Genomic DNA, 15,159 nt, shown 5'->3' with positions numbered 1-15,159 from the left:
TTTAGTTGAGCCGGGCTCTTGGGGAAAGACTGTGAGCCCTACCGAAGCAGTGGAGCATCAGATGTTTGTTCCGTGCACCGAAGATTTCAACAACAATGCCGCGCTTCGTTACCAAGCGGCGTCCACTGGCCGCGTTGGGTGTCTCGCATCTGCATAAGGGATTGGTACGCGAGTTATGTCAATATTGCTGTTGTCTGTACGGACCTCCCTTGAGCATCCCGCACGAAAACGGCTGCATCCGTGATCAAGTCTAAACCGACCCGACAGCGGCATATCGCAATGTCGTACAATGATCGGAGGGTACGACGTTGACTGGGCTGATACTGTGTCCAAGAGGTTGTCTTACAGACTCATCGTCTGCGGCGTTGCGAGCAAACGTCTCAACATCTCAACCTGGGATGGAATGTCTCTCCGACACTGGAGCTGGGCCGCCGAGCTGCATTTGAGCCACCATTGCAAAGGAGAGACCTTACTTACCTTGTCCAAATTGGGCAATTTTCGACGGCAACGTGACGGTAGTTGCCTGGGTATAAAGAAGAGTCAGTACCCCGAATCGACTCATGCGCAACGGACTCTACACTTCCCAACAATTGCAATTATAAACCCTTCCGATCATTGCCGTCTTGATATATCGGAACAGTTCCCTACTAGCAGATCTGCGGTCTGTCTGTTCTAGCACTTCAACATATGGCACATCCAAAGTCTCCAATGAACCCTCGTCGTTCCCTTACAATGCAAGACGGCATCAAAGAGCGGCAGACTCCCATACCGAATGTTCGTGCTCGGCCGGTAAGAATTATGCCAACCAAGACATTCCAGTACTCTCCTGACAGGTGGTCTCCAGATGAGCGGCGTGAGATGCCCTCAATGCAAGGCCAACGGGGTTGAAACATGGGTTATACCCGGCACCAGATGCCATAAGTGCGGCAAGGCTTGTTGAGCTCCATTTCCACCGGTTGCATGTGATGAGTATGCCGTGGCTTCTCGCCCATTGTGAAAGAAAAGCTGATTGAGCTGGCAGAGGTCCAGTTTTGCAGAGATTAGAAGGCCCCAATCTCTCCAGTACAAAAGAGCATCCGGGATGATACGGGACAAGGACGGAGCCAACCGGTGGGATATCCCCTTCGGGGCTTACCTTGGGTCGGCCGAGAACAGGCTGACGGCGGTGATGTCGCGTATCAATACTGTCCGAAGCGTAGTCAGTCGAAGTCTGTCACCTTCCTAGCATCATGTATTCGAACAATTGATGGGGTTGGAGAAATATACCACAATTCCAAACACCTCTGCTCCTGGATACTGTGGTAGTGGAATTATATTCTTGCTGAGAATGTGGCACTTCGGAACTCTCGAACAAGTTCGACGGTGGCTCCAGTTCCTGGTATACTACGTAGTATGCGGTGGAAAGAGCGTTATACTGGCTTCGAGCTCCACCGTATGAAATGCTACGGTAGAGTATGCCGCCAGGCTGACGCCAGCTTTTTCTCAACGTCGAGGACGTCACTGCACGCCAACAGTCTTTGAATGGAGCAGTTCTCGCGTCCGCCCAAACACATCAGACGAGCCTCATAGCACCGGTGGAATTCCTGACGTGGCCCATGCCTTGCCACAGCTGTCGTCAATCTTGCAGAGGATAGAAGCCAGTAACGCAAAACGCCGTGCTGACGCGCCTCAACTTTGCCTCTGAATAAGCAGCGGAGGCTTGCGTTTGGCGCCCCGAAAGCGTAGGGGCTGAAGAGTTTGATAAGGCTTCAGAGAACCTGTCGACTGTTGACTGCAGGTTAACGTTCGGATCCTCCTTGAACCATTATTATTTTCTCGGCTTCACATGTGATCCCATACAAATCCTTCATTATCACACAAAGGGGAGGAGGTTGCAGGAAAGGCCTGAAGTGCAGCCATTACGCTGCTCACGGCAACATGCCCACGCCCAAAATCTACCTTTACGCTGAGGCACTTACTCATATTCGCCAGCTCACTTTATATGCCTCTCTAGAGACCGAGAAGAATGAGCATACCAAGATCCTGTTGTCTTCGGATAAGAAGATCATCACTGCAGTGCACGATGGAGAATCTTCTAGCATCTATCTTCCAACCCAGATCTCTGGTACTGCACATGTCACCTTTCCCATAGACAAGAAAACAGAGATCTCGGCTCGGCTACAGATAGACGATGCCGCTCAACTCAAAGCTGTCTCGGACGAACCAGGCGGTATCGAGGTCCCCTGGACTGCAGGTGATCTGAACGAGGGTACCTCGATCCGGTGCAAAAGCTGTCATGGTGTTGTCCTACGTCCTGGACAAGTCAGTACCTGGAAGGACTTGCCCAGCGAACATTGGGCGGAACTCATGGACTTTTGGTTCTGCCATAAGCCACATGATAATGATTCTGCTCATCAACATGCCGCCGAATCCAAAGGCTTCTCACCTACCAGCAAATTTACCGCCACTCCCAGAGTTGGGCTGGTCGATGCTGTCTCTTTTCTGCTGCATGAAGCGAACTGTTCCAAGCTGCAAGTAAGTTTCCAAGTTTTCCCGAGGGCCTCATATCTAAGCGTACTCCCGGCGTAAAGAAAGAGGCTGATCACGCTCCTTGCCGAGTTCCAATTGATCCAGTTTCTGATACATTCGCCGCATATTGACTGTGTTTCGTGTTTACGGTGGCAAGTGCCAACCTCCTTCTCCTAGTGATGGTTGGCCTGCCGACGTTTTACCAATGGAATGCCTCCTTCTTTCACCTTTGTGTATTTGAGTTGCATGACGCAGAGGGATAAGCGTGAGGTACATTTCAGCTAACCAAGATTGCATCAGAATGTCAAGTATCCCTCGAGGAAAGGCACCTTCACCCTGAAATGCTCGGATTGCGGGACCACGCTTGGCTCTCGTCAAGAAAGCGAGACGAGCTACCGATTATTCAAGTCCAGATTACAGGTCGTGTCCGGCTCAAACCAAAGCCCCGAGGAATACCCAGCGGCGACCTTTGTTTGTGCTCAACTGCTGTCGTTAATCGAAAGCTCTGTGACTCGCAGGGTAGTGGTGCATGCCGACAATCATACTGATCCCGACCGGGAGACAGAGGGTCTTATGATCTGGATCTTCAATCCAGACATCTATTACTCAAGCAGCAGGCGAGGGCCTACAGCGCACCGGGCCATGAAAGTCTTCTACAAGACTCTTTCGGATCCTTTGAAATTCCTGGACGCCAACAGCAACACATACGAGGAGCTCGTTGTGACCGAGGAAGACCTCGCGGACTTCAGAAAGAGCTTACAGGAAAGCACAACAATCCTGCCCCAGTCTGCGCGAAAGTTCCAAGACTGGGATGTTGGATTGATTGATCGTTGGGAGAAGATTGCCACCGGCTCCGCCAAGATGGACGAGAATCCTCTCAACAAAAGAGTGGATGAAGGCTTTGAACCGTTCAAGCTACCGGCTGGGATGCAGGAGCTGTACTTATGACACCGGCTATTGACCAACTTCCGCTGCTGTGCGGGATACGAACAGCACGATCTATTGGGCCTATATGTCGAACGAGATTTGTGCGCAAGTCTCGGATCTGGACTGCTGGCAAATTCCTCGTGATTCACATCACCTGTAGACATCAAAACTGTAAATGCATACATGGCCTCTTGCTCGGATCTGTTACTCTCCAGGCTGAGGAGATGGAGCCAAACACATGAGCATGGAATTGTGGAAGACGACGAAGACGAGACAGATGCTGACATAATGATGGCCGTCTGTCGGCTTACTTGCCTTTCTAGGCTCAACAAGCTCTACCATCGCACTAAGCCGAATGTGGCAGTTATACTTGGCGTCCCGACCTCAACTCGGAGCGCAGCAAGTAGAAGCTCAATCGCAGCTTGCTACGACACCTTCAGGCTGTTTGCAATAGATTGTCCGCTCGTAGTCAACATGAGCGCCCTACGACTCCCCCGTGCGGCCCTGCGCCTCAGATCCGCTGCCGCCCTGAAGCCAATTCAACGCAGAGGCTACGCTGACGCTGTCTCGGACAAAATAAAGCTTTCGCTTGCTCTGCCTCACCAGGTATGTCAACCCCGAGACATAGCCCTGGCTGTGTGAGAACGGCAAAAGCCATTGCACTGCACCTGATTGCCCTTGCTAACCTGTTCGCGATATATAGGCAATCTACAAATCGCAAGATGTGTATGTCCATACTTCCGCAAGCGCCGATGCAGCGTCAAACCCGCCGAATACGAGAGCTGACCATCCTATCCAGCGTACAAGTGAACCTACCCGCTGAATCCGGAGAAATGGGTATTCTGGCCCAGCACGTCCCGTCCATTGAGCAATTGAAGCCTGGCTTGATCGAAATCATTGAAGAGAGCGGTGGAAACAAACAATTTTTCCGTACGTTGAGCCGGATGCAGAAGAGATGGAGAACATGAATACTCACTCGGTCTACAGTTTCTGGAGGGTTTGCCATTGTCCAGCCCAACTCGCACTTGACCATAAACGCCGTGGAAGGTTTCCCGCTGGAAGACTTCAGCGAAGAGGCTGTCAGATCACAAATCGCCGAAGCCCAAAAGATTGCCAGCGGCAACGGAAGTGAGCAGGATATCGCCGAGGCGAAGATCGAGCTTGAGGTAATGAAGAACCCTCATGCGGCGGCCGAACAGGTGCTAACTTTTTGCTTCCCAGGTTCTTGAATCATTGCAGGCAGCAATGAAATAAGCGCAAGGGTTACTGCTTCTGTACATATAAACTAAGACAGCGGAGAAGATCGAACGGGGATAGTAACAATCTTTCCTTGGTCCACCCTTGTAACTGTTGATCTTTCTTCCCTCTTGTCCTTGAAATCAACCCTGTGTACAGCTTCCGGCGCAAAGTGCTTGATGTGCCCTCCGCAGACCTTTGATCGCGAACACGAGGCTAGGTTTTGAGTACTGAAATATCCTTACAATAAGCAGCAGCCCAATACACTTTGATTGACTCTTCGCCCTTGCCTTATGCTGAGACGCATGTCAACCAGACCGGAAGGAAAGAGCAGTTTACCACCGATTAGTTCTCATTGTGCAGGCTTGCGCTTCTTTTCAGTTTGCACCCGCCGATGCTTTGGTTCCCACCGGCTCCCTTCTTATGAGCGATATTGAATAAGTTGCTTACCGTCTTCGAGCATGAGTAGCTCGCAAGGGTCTGCTGAAGCCCGCCTACCTCTGTGCGAATCAAATACTAATGTGATGGCAGTCCGCAGCGAGGCACAGTCGCCGACCGTATCCGGGCTTTCCAGGACATTCAAGTTCTTCAAGCCGCCCACAAGCCCAACTCTAGGATTCGGGGTGTTACACAAGCGAACGATTTTGGTATTCTATCGGGGTTTGGTCGAAGAAAGGATGCGACCTTTGCGTCTCCAGCAGGCAGGGCGGTAAGAGATGGGAATGAAGGTCTTCGTGGCGATGGACGTCCTCCAGTGGCATCCACTGTCTTCGGAAAATCTCCTGCTATAGTAGAGAATGACCACCGAAAAGAAGACCCCGGCCCACTCCCACTCAGACCTGTGACGAGTTTGGAACGACCTGCGACTGAGCAGACCTTGCCTCGTGGGACAACCGACAACAATGACCTTCCTTCACTTCATCGAAGATATCGCTCAATGGAGAGTGTTGCTAATCCTGCCCGGGAGATAGCAGCGGCAAGATCAAGGCTTCGAACCGTTGTTGACAATATCGTTGAGCTCGAAACATCCCAGGCACGAGCGGATACGATGGCGGAATTGGGACACATGTTGGACAATGCCATCGACGATCAGTCAATGATGCCAGGGATCGTCTCCGCAGAACTAAGTGATGAAGCTACGTCTGGACCCTATCCACCCAAAAGGTCTGAAATGAGCCAAATGCTTCGCAACCAGTCACATTCCCGCAGTCACAAGTCTAGACGAAGCACAGAAAGCGCAGTGCCACGCAGCAGTGAAGATTCTGCGAGAGTTAACTACGCCGAGCTGCCGCTGCCGCTGCCACAGCTGATATCCAAACCAACAACCCACGAGAATGCGCCGGGTGACAAGCAAGACGCGAACGTCTTGTCGACCGAAGTACGCCCGAAGCTTTCACATGAAAGTCAATCTTCTCGCAATCTTCTCGAGTTCCGTCAACATCCTTCCATCCACCCAGATCAAAAGCTCAGCCCAGTGAAGCAGAGAGCAGCCATGTTCGAGAGTCTGGTTGTCAAACCATCTCAACACCAGCAGGAATGTCAGCATTTTCCACCAGAGAGGGACGACGCCCAAGGTGAGAGTCTCAGTCGCAAAGACACGAAAAAGGTGGCAAGGATCAAATTTGGAGACACCATTGAAGAGAGACCAGCCACGCCCCTGATTCCGTTGACTCTGCCAACAATGGTCAGTACCCAACAGACATCAAGCGGCAGCTCGTCAGTGATGACAACGGAGCCACCACCTTCGGAACATACAGTATCCGAGGATGACAAATTAACAGAGAATGCTGAACACAACCGGAAGCCGTCCATGACTTGGCCGTTCAAGTGGAGTATCTTCAACAAGGCTCCCACGGTGCGGCTTCAGGATTCAGAGCCTGCTCCGGTTGAAGATGCAGTAAAGGACGAGCAACACACAGGCGTCAAGCCGAGTACCGTGAAAAGCATAGTTCAAGACTTACTCCAGGCTGCGAATCAAAAGGACAATGCTGAGAAGCACAGAAGGCATTCGGAAATGGAGCGTCTCAGTCGTCGTCAAAGCCGGCCTCCTCCGCTTGTCAAAGAGAGTGAATTGAGCGAAGACAAGGTGGATCTTGAAGACTTGAAGCCTGCCAACGTGCCGCCTCTTCAACTCCCAATTCAAGAGGAAACAGAAGGACTGGGCCCCGTGACAAAGACAAAGGACACTTTTGCAGAGCCAAGAACTCCGCTTCAGCGTGCTATGACGGAAAAACAGGTGCTGTCACCTCCTGACAGGTTGGAGACGTTGAACGAGTCGAGCTCCAGTCCTCGGAAAGCTGACCCTAGCACGCCGGTCAGGGGAAGATCGCGCAAGTCGACTCATCGACTTTCTGTGGGTGAACATCGTGGAGTCGAACAGCGATTCAATCTTAGTCAGGGATCGAGTCGGAGTAGGTCAAGAAGTGGAAGAGCAGGGGTCAAGGTGGAAGTGGAAGTACGAGATAGCCCGGAGAGGGAGGCTAGGAGTAAGGGGGAGAAGATTGTCATCATCCGAGCCAATGTCGAAGCCGTCGAAAGTGATGGGTGAAATAACGGTAGCAATGGCGAGTCTTCGACATTGAGGGCATTGGTCGTCTTGAGGACAATCGGTCATGAAATAGACAAGCAGGACAGATGGTTGTATTGGGTACAACAGCGGTATGTGAGGGCCTTGAGACCGGGAGGATGGAGGATACAATATCAGCATGTACAGATTGTTTGGGTGTACAGTTATGTATCCCTTTATTTTTGCACTGTTCCCGAAGTGTCATCCTAGCCTTCACGAGGAGTATCAATGGTAGATGTGACACTGCTGGGTGTTATGCCCTGCAGAACACGATTAGACAAGAGAGATACCCCGACCTCCGGCAGACAGTCTGTCCAGTGAAGTACGACTACTAGTAGGAGGGAGGGTGTGGGCAAGGCTGTGCTGCACACGTTCATGTCGACCGAGAAAAAAAGGGGCAAGGCTGTGTGGTCTTGATACGCGTGTCTTCCAATAAATGGCCGAATCAGAAACCCACCGTTCCTAGTAGCAGCTGGCGAGGCTGGATAGGCCGCTGCGCCACATGAGGTGAGTGAGATCGAAGAACCAAGGATCAATATGATCTTGTGGACCACCAGAAATACAAGAACCTCGTGCACAGTAAACCGAAAAGCCCGCATTCCGCAGCATAGCAGATGTCTTGAGAAAGGGGACCCGGCCACGGCCCGCGCATGCTCAGGGACAGGATCTTGATGAGGGAACCTGTCAACGGACAAGTTCGTTGAACAGCAACACAATCCCACAAGTAATCAATCAGGATTAACACTAAGGTACCTAGTGTTCAACACTGACAATATGTCCTCCCATGGTCTAATAGCACAGATACCTTTCTGTACTGATGTACAAATGGTTGACTCGACCGCTTGATCAATCCCAGGAACCTTTGGAGGACGACACTTTCGAGCAACACCATCCATCACGAGACATGACCGTTATCTCTTCCTTGACATCAGACTCGCATTCATCCCAATCCTAATCTATTCCGCACCGACTCAAAATTCCAAGAAATTCTACAGATAAGAGAGTTTGACAACTTGCTTCAAGAGCGGTCATGAAGCAGTGGCGGCCTTCCTCTTCTTGACTTTTCTTCGAATCCGCTCAATGAGCCCCGGACTAGTGACCACCACACACAGGAGCCCGAAGAACAGAAATATCCCGAGCACGATGTACAGAGCGGCTGCGCCGAGTGTGGACGTTGAAGACGGGGGCTGGCTGAGACCAGGCGAGGCTGAAGGCGCTGCGGTCGCGGACGATGACAAGGAACTGATTGTTGGCGCCGAGATTGGAGTCGATGAATTGGCGGACAGGTTTGGAGGAAGAGATCCCGCAGACAGGAGACTAGTGGCAGTTGATTTCTGCACAGATGCAGATGCGAAGGAAGAGGAAGAGGAAGAGGACGTGGAGTCGGAGGAAGTAGAGGCCGGTTGTTCTGGTTCGGTTCGTGATCGTGGCGTCTGGAGCGTGTCGACAGAGTCGGTCGGTGTGGCTCGAGTGGATGCCGTCGGCGACGGCGACTCTGCTGGAGAGGGAGAGGGCTCGTCTGGCATTGTCCATGTCGAGACTGCTGTCGTGCCCGCTGGGAGAGACATGTCCTCTGGCAAGGGTGGAAGGAGCATCAGAATACTACTGGTAGTACCCGTCGGGTCTGATGTCGGTCTCGACAGTCTCGGTCTTGATGTTCGCCAGGTCGGTGGTTCATGTATTTCTCCTGTTGATTCGAAAGCCACTGGAAAGTGTAACGAGGAGTGTCTGTCGTTTTGGTCGTCCATTGCAGTGTGATTGATGCTGCTGTGGCGTCAAGGGCAGAATTGCCCAGGGAAGGAAGGCACGACCAGGGCACTCCGGCGCAGGCGGCGAGGAAGTTCTCGAGATGGATCTGCTCCACGCATGAATATGTGTGCAATCTGTGAGAGTTTGTTGACCGTCCACATCCACAGATATTGTCCCAATGCAGTTTGCGGCAGTCAAACAAATTCCGCAGGGAAGTCAGATTGAACTGGCGAGCGAGACAGCAGTGCAGCAATTGCGAGACTGCACAAGTAAACAATCCGCAGGACAACGGACAGGAGCAACAGGGCGCAAGTGAATGAGAGACTGCACATGGGAGTGAGGTGAAGTGATGGATACATCATCTCAGCGCATTTCGGAGACAGCAAATGCAAGAGAAGAGGCTGAATCTTCAATCAATGCGCTGGGTATCTAGTAGCGATGTACAGCAATGGGCGCCGGCACAAAAGAATGCCGTACTATACTGTACAGAACCTTGCTCTTCATTCAACAACCCGTCTGCGAGGTCGTTGGTGGTCTGTTGTGTCGAAGAGACTGTACACCACCTGCTCGGGACACTCTAAACCTACGCATTTGCATTTGGAGGCGTATCAAGCATCCTGCTCCAGTGCCACATCTGTCGCTGTAGCAGGAGGAGCCTCTATTCCTTGACCGGGCTGGCTGGTTGTTGGCGTGTTTTCTGTTGGTGCAGGTTCCTTGGATACCGGCTGCGCTTTGATGGGCATCTCGTCCTCTGCGTCCATCTGAAGCAGGAACGTCTCCCACAGTTCAATCAACTGGTCAAGAGTTAGAACACAACGTCAACATCGCATTGAGCAAGACATACCTCTTTTTGCGCCTCAACGGCACCTTCGAGGAACGTCTCAACGCCACTTTTGAAGTCTTCCACCTTCTCGCGTTCGAATCGTTCCAACTCTCCTCTCATCAATCGTCCCATGTCTTCGAATAGTAATCGAGCTTGGTGTGCCCGTTTCTCTGCATCGCTAACTCCAGCGCTGACCTCATTCAGTTTGTCTTGCTGAGTCTTTCCCTGCCGCAAGAGCTTCTCATGAGCAGTTCGACGCTTCGCCAACTCGCTCTCTGCTGCATGCCAGGCGTGGAACGCCTTTTGTCGTTGCGAAAAAGCCTGCTTCACACTCCCAATAAGTCGAATGTACTCGTCAATGGTAATACCCAGAGTCAAAACATCCTGTTGGGCTTGTCGGTCGTAAAGCTCACGGATCCGAAGTTGCACCTCCGAAAGGCCTTGCAAGGGCCCAGAAAACACGGGGGAAAGTTCCACCTGACCGAGGTTACTCAGCGATGCAGCAAACTCGCCAGCGGCCTCCGCCAAACCCCTCCGTTGAACCACAACCGCATCGAGGGCTTTCAGTAATGATTTGAGCTGATTTTCCAGGGCGTCAAGATAGATCTTGCGATCATGAAACCAATCATCGTGCTCGACAAATTTCCCACTAGAACCTCCGACATTGATCCCTAGTGAGCTCAGCATGCCCTTGTTCTGGCCCAAGTCCGGCTCCCTGTTCTCTTTATTTTTGACGTCAATGTTGAACGACTCGCTCTCCAGGAAGATCTTGAGATCAGGATCATGATGTAGGATGGGGTGTGAAGCGATCCGGTTGAGCATTCGCTCTAGTGCCTGACGACGAGACTCGACGAACTCGCTATCGAACCGCCCAACGGCCTGCTTCTCTGGAGGTGGAGGGACCACGACACCAGGATTGTTGTTGTGCAGCGAGTTGTAGAGCCATAAGAAATCTCGGTATCGCCGTGTCACGGCGAACTCGGGCTGTTTATATGCTTTGGACGTGGTCTGATCGTGTTAGTGAGGTAAACACCTCATATTCATGCAGCTCACCTTTGTGCGAACTTGGTATACGATATGGCTACTAGTCAAGTCGCCAACCTTATGTGGATCTCCAACTGTGATATCGAAAGTGGGCTTTGCGGCCTGTTCAATGCTGATGCTTGGCTGGGTCTGTCGAGCTGCTCCGGTAGCAGTCTGTGGCTGCACAGGAGGTGGCCCTTTTGCCCTTCCGACTGATAGAGCGGTGTCTTCGTATTCAGACCCAGCGAGACCTCCCGACGTTGCAGAAGGTTGTCGAGATACTCCACCACTGATTTCTTTCCGAGGCGGCGTCGGTGCTTGATCTGCGGGCGTCGAAGGTGTTGCAGGCGCGGGATCACCACCTAAAGGCCCAAGAGGGTCTAAGGAGTCATCCACAGCCTCGAGCTTCGTGGGTTGCACTTCAATCTTGCGGGCAGGTATCTTCCGAGACGAGGAGGGACGCGGTCCGCCAGAGGACGGTGTCGCAGAGGTCGAGGAGTCTTGATCAGATGTCAGCATTCCCTAGACGACTGTTAATCGGGTAGCTTACTAGCAGGGTTGGTGTCTTTGGACGAGCCCGTGACTGGGTCTTGCTGGTCATCTGCCTGCGAGTGAGAGGGGACATCTACAGAATGATCAGCTTGAGGATGGGGGAGTGAGTAGACAAATACTCACCGCCCCAGGGTGAATCCATGTCCATCTCACAACTGTATCAGTGTCGTGATAATTCCTGAGCGAAGGTGTAGATGGACGAGGTGGACTTACGTCGCGGTATACAACTTGACGGTGGATGTCTCGGGCCACTGCCACCGAACTTGAATGCTGGGCGCATGCGAACTGTCCGCGGTCCTTGGCAGGGACAGAAGTCCAACGTTACTACGACTAGGTACTGAGGATGTACCAGATGTCCTCACATACTAACCAATACTATATCCCGTTCTTCTACACCCTCCTCGAGCGTGCAATAGACTACACGACCGACGATGCCGGATGACAGCCATGCAGATGTTGAACCCGAGCTGCATCCGGCCCATGACGATGCCAGGGTCCGCTGCTAAAGCAATTCCATTTATCCAAGACGCCTGGTATTGTGAAGATTACAATGAACACTCTACGGTTGCGTATTCTTCAAAGCTGCGGACAGAGTTGGAAAGCGACAGGAGACGTCTTCAGAATCCATGCGCCCATTAGCATCTAGAGCCGCTCTTCATGAAACGTCCGTTGAACGAGCTCAGGAAGTAATTCCCTTGTGCATCTGCTCGGATGGGCTTTTGGCAATCCCTTTCGCCTCCGAATTTGGACGGCCACGGGCTGATCTCTTGTATCTAAGCCTGTACCTAGTTTTGGGCCACATCTGTCTTCCAATACAGCCAGTAGTAGACGACTGGGGTGTTCGGCACATGGCTTTACAAGAGGAACAACATGAACTTCTGATCATTTGGACTCAGCGGTAGCAGGCCGGTGGTGCCCGATGCTTGTCAAGCCAAACCAGGCTTCAATCATTCAACGCCGGATGCTGTTCGATTCTCCATTCTTCCCATAGTGTACACTGCTTCATTTTCGACTCAAACATAGCAACTCTATTTCTTTCCTCCCTTTTTAGGCTGCGGCGACTGGGTCTCTTGCTGGGTGTTTTCTTGACCGAAAGAGCTGATAAGATCCAATAGGTTCATGTCGTCTTCTTCGAACATGTTCTGTTCATCCTCAAAGGTCGGTTCCTTAGCGGCTTCGGCGTTGGCTGCTGTCGGGGAAGCTGGTGTATTTGAGATATTATCACTCTCCATCTCGGCTTCCTTCCTTGCTTCTTTCGCGGTATCGAACCCCGTGCCGAAACGTGCTCGGAAACCAGCTAACCTTCCAGCTTCATCGTCTTCTACATTCAAAAGCTCCTTGGACGTGGGGTTCCACAGAGGAGAGTTTCGGGTATCTCGCGTTGATCGGTATACAGGGACAGGAGAGGTGGTGCGTATCGTGAAAGCACTTCCGTCAGAAAGCGTAACCAACTGTGTAAACGTGTAAGGTCGCTTGGGCCGCCTCAGGAGACGGGCATGTCGACAGGACTGGCAGATATATGTGGTGGTTGATGTCGAGGTAGGTAAACTGGCTAAATGAGTCGGCCTAAGGACCGGGCGCAGAGCGGAGGCCATTGATGGTTGGTTGTATATCTGAATGATGGAGGCAATCTCCGCTGCAGTAAGTGTGCGAGGATGAAGGCGATCTCGAAGAGGGAGGTTCAGAGCAGCCGAATGTCTGCGTGAGGGTCAATCGGCTTTGGTGCAATTGGAAAAGTTTCCCTGTGAACTTCTTTACACGGCGAGAACGGATTGCGAGAAGCGAGCTTGCCAAGACCGAAGGTACGATTTCCACCACTGAGACGGTCCCCAAGGAAGGAGTAAGGTACCACTAGAGGTACCTTAGGGACCCTTCCTGGGCATCTATCTACCTGTAAGTTTGGGAGGGCGGCACCAACTGCGCTGGTTGATTCTCCACCAGCAGCACTGGCAGTACCCTAGATCTGGTTCTCGTCTTCACTACTGCTACGAAATCTTGACCCGCCCGCAATTCATCCTTTTGGATGTTTGCATTGCCCTCTGCGATACTAGACACCATCCGAGAATTTCTCGATCACCTTCTTATATGGTGTACCGTCCCTATCCTTACCTACCTAGCCAGCCATGTCCAAAGCCCAAGGCGCCGTCAGCTTCGACGCCATCATCCAGGCGGGTAAATAATACAATTCCAGTCGACCCTCAACCCAAACACCGACTAATCTAGAAGCTTATAGACCGGCAAAAGAGGAAGAATGAAGCTCTAGCGAGAGAGATCTTTGGAAGAAACAAACAGAACAAGAATGACTCAAAAAGCGCCACCAAAAGCTTGTCGCGGACTCCAGATCTTGCAAGTAGGATCACCAAGGTATAACAACCCCACAGGAGCCACGATCTACTCCCAACTCTCCTCAGCCTTCCACGTCTACAGCCGAGAGCATATGACACAGCGGTCTTGTGCGATCACGGTGCAGAGATCTGGTTACTAATGCGATATGCTGGCCACAGCGATCATCCTCAGTCGCCAGCGCGAACTCCCCCAGAAACAATCCGTTCACGTCGTCGAGGCCTGCCTCCGCAGCTCCTCAGAAGAAAAATGCGAAGGCCCGCTTCTCTCGCATCGAGTCCGCCCTAGATTCGCCGCAAGCCAATGTCGTCCCCTCGTCCACGTCCCGTCGAACGCAAGGCCATGGCCTAAGCATAAAAGGCAAAGCAGGTCCGTTTGTGGTCGAGGCCAGCAATTTCGCCCCGGGGACCACCGCTGCGGATATCGAGTCGGCTTTACAGAGTGATACTTTTGACGACAACGGAGTCAGTGCGATGCTATCCTGTCGAATAGTGTCCACCAGTCCCGCTGTCGTCGCAGAAATGATCTTCACCGAGAAACATATTGCGGACAAGATCATATCAACGTATCACAACCAGCGAGCAGACGGGAAGATCTTACAACTATTCCTCAAGCGCTCAGGTGGCGGTCTGAGTCCCTTCCAGAGATCCCAACAAGATCCAACCTCACATCCAGGGAGTGTGGCGTCTGAACCGCCGGTGGCGGCCCCAGTCCAAAATGATAATGCCATGGAGGATATTGAGATGGAGGCCGAGCCGCACGCAGCGTATGCGGAACAGGATCAGCACAGCAGGGACACCCAGAACCCAGAATCCAATGGTCTGGATGAAAGACATGGCTATGGCGGTTCTCAAGCATCAACGTCCCACGATCACCACGGCAGCAGACGAGACACCGATCGACGAGATCGGGAAAGAGGCAACCACCGCGAACGAGAACGCGAACCAGAACGTGAGCGAGACCGGGACCGAGATATGGATCGCCATGAGCGCCGCGACGATCGAGGATCCAGCTCATACCGCCGTGATGACAGACCCGAGTCGTACAATTCAAGGTTCTCCCACTATGGCAACGGTGTCGGTGGCGGGTTCCGGGGCCGTGGGTCTTTCGGATCCTTCCCTCGTGGCGGAGGGCGGATGTACGGCGACGACACGATGCGCGGTGGACGAAGGGGCGGAGGACCAGGTGCCAGCTTTGGCGGCGGCTATCGGAGAGGATACTAGGAGTAGTCCTATCCTGATCCGCAGTGCCAGGTCGGCATGGAAGGTCGAGTGTCTTCTAGATTGTACCTTGCCTCCATAAGGGTCGCTCTGTTGCCCTTGTCGTTGTTGCATCGGCGCAAGCGGCCAGTCAACTTGCGGGGCCAGAAGCTGGGCAGACCGCCCTGCGACCTTTTCGACTGTGTCCCTGTGCCACACCACGCGTTGCAGCG

General features: G+C 52.5%; 6 protein-coding genes across 6 annotated transcripts; 4 read left to right on the top strand and 2 right to left on the bottom strand.

Moving 5' to 3' along the window:
* Positions 1 to 1,917: 1,917 nt before the first annotated feature.
* On the top strand, positions 1,918 to 3,456 carry A1O1_05601 (uncharacterized protein; the record flags this gene model as incomplete). Its single annotated transcript, XM_007726486.1, has 2 exons — positions 1,918 to 2,514; positions 2,809 to 3,456. The coding sequence occupies 2 exons, from the start codon at positions 1,918 to 1,920 to the stop codon at positions 3,454 to 3,456; spliced, it is 1,245 nt and encodes a 414-aa protein (XP_007724676.1).
* An 812-nt stretch (positions 3,457 to 4,268) lies between these two features.
* On the top strand, positions 4,269 to 4,689 carry A1O1_05600 (F-type H+-transporting ATPase subunit delta; the record flags this gene model as incomplete). The annotated part of the gene is made up of 3 exons (XM_007726485.1): positions 4,269 to 4,365; positions 4,423 to 4,634; positions 4,657 to 4,689. The coding sequence occupies 3 exons, from the start codon at positions 4,269 to 4,271 to the stop codon at positions 4,687 to 4,689; spliced, it is 342 nt and encodes a 113-aa protein (XP_007724675.1).
* Positions 4,690 to 5,719: 1,030 nt separating this feature from the next.
* A1O1_05599 (uncharacterized protein) lies at positions 5,720 to 7,219 on the top strand (the record flags this gene model as incomplete). Its single annotated transcript, XM_007726484.1, has 1 exon — positions 5,720 to 7,219. The coding sequence occupies one exon, from the start codon at positions 5,720 to 5,722 to the stop codon at positions 7,217 to 7,219; it is 1,500 nt and encodes a 499-aa protein (XP_007724674.1).
* Positions 7,220 to 9,594: 2,375 nt separating this feature from the next.
* A1O1_05598 (uncharacterized protein) lies at positions 9,595 to 11,351 on the bottom strand (the record flags this gene model as incomplete). The annotated part of the gene is made up of 3 exons (XM_007726483.1): positions 9,595 to 9,780; positions 9,831 to 10,817; positions 10,863 to 11,351. The coding sequence occupies 3 exons, from the start codon at positions 11,349 to 11,351 to the stop codon at positions 9,595 to 9,597; spliced, it is 1,662 nt and encodes a 553-aa protein (XP_007724673.1).
* Positions 11,352 to 12,412: 1,061 nt separating this feature from the next.
* On the bottom strand, positions 12,413 to 12,979 carry A1O1_05597 (uncharacterized protein; the record flags this gene model as incomplete). The annotated part of the gene is made up of 1 exon (XM_007726482.1): positions 12,413 to 12,979. The coding sequence occupies one exon, from the start codon at positions 12,977 to 12,979 to the stop codon at positions 12,413 to 12,415; it is 567 nt and encodes a 188-aa protein (XP_007724672.1).
* A 528-nt stretch (positions 12,980 to 13,507) lies between these two features.
* On the top strand, positions 13,508 to 14,950 carry A1O1_05596 (uncharacterized protein; the record flags this gene model as incomplete). The annotated part of the gene is made up of 3 exons (XM_007726481.1): positions 13,508 to 13,556; positions 13,618 to 13,748; positions 13,889 to 14,950. The coding sequence occupies 3 exons, from the start codon at positions 13,508 to 13,510 to the stop codon at positions 14,948 to 14,950; spliced, it is 1,242 nt and encodes a 413-aa protein (XP_007724671.1).
* Between the last annotated feature and the right edge of the window lie 209 nt (positions 14,951 to 15,159).

Source organism: Capronia coronata (genome assembly GCF_000585585.1).
Source record: "Capronia coronata CBS 617.96 chromosome Unknown acBCG-supercont1.4, whole genome shotgun sequence".
In the NCBI taxonomy this organism is placed as follows: Eukaryota; Fungi; Ascomycota; class Eurotiomycetes; order Chaetothyriales; family Herpotrichiellaceae; genus Capronia; species Capronia coronata.
The sequence above is the reverse complement of the archived record's forward strand: the minus strand, read 5'-3'. Positions and strand labels throughout refer to the sequence as shown.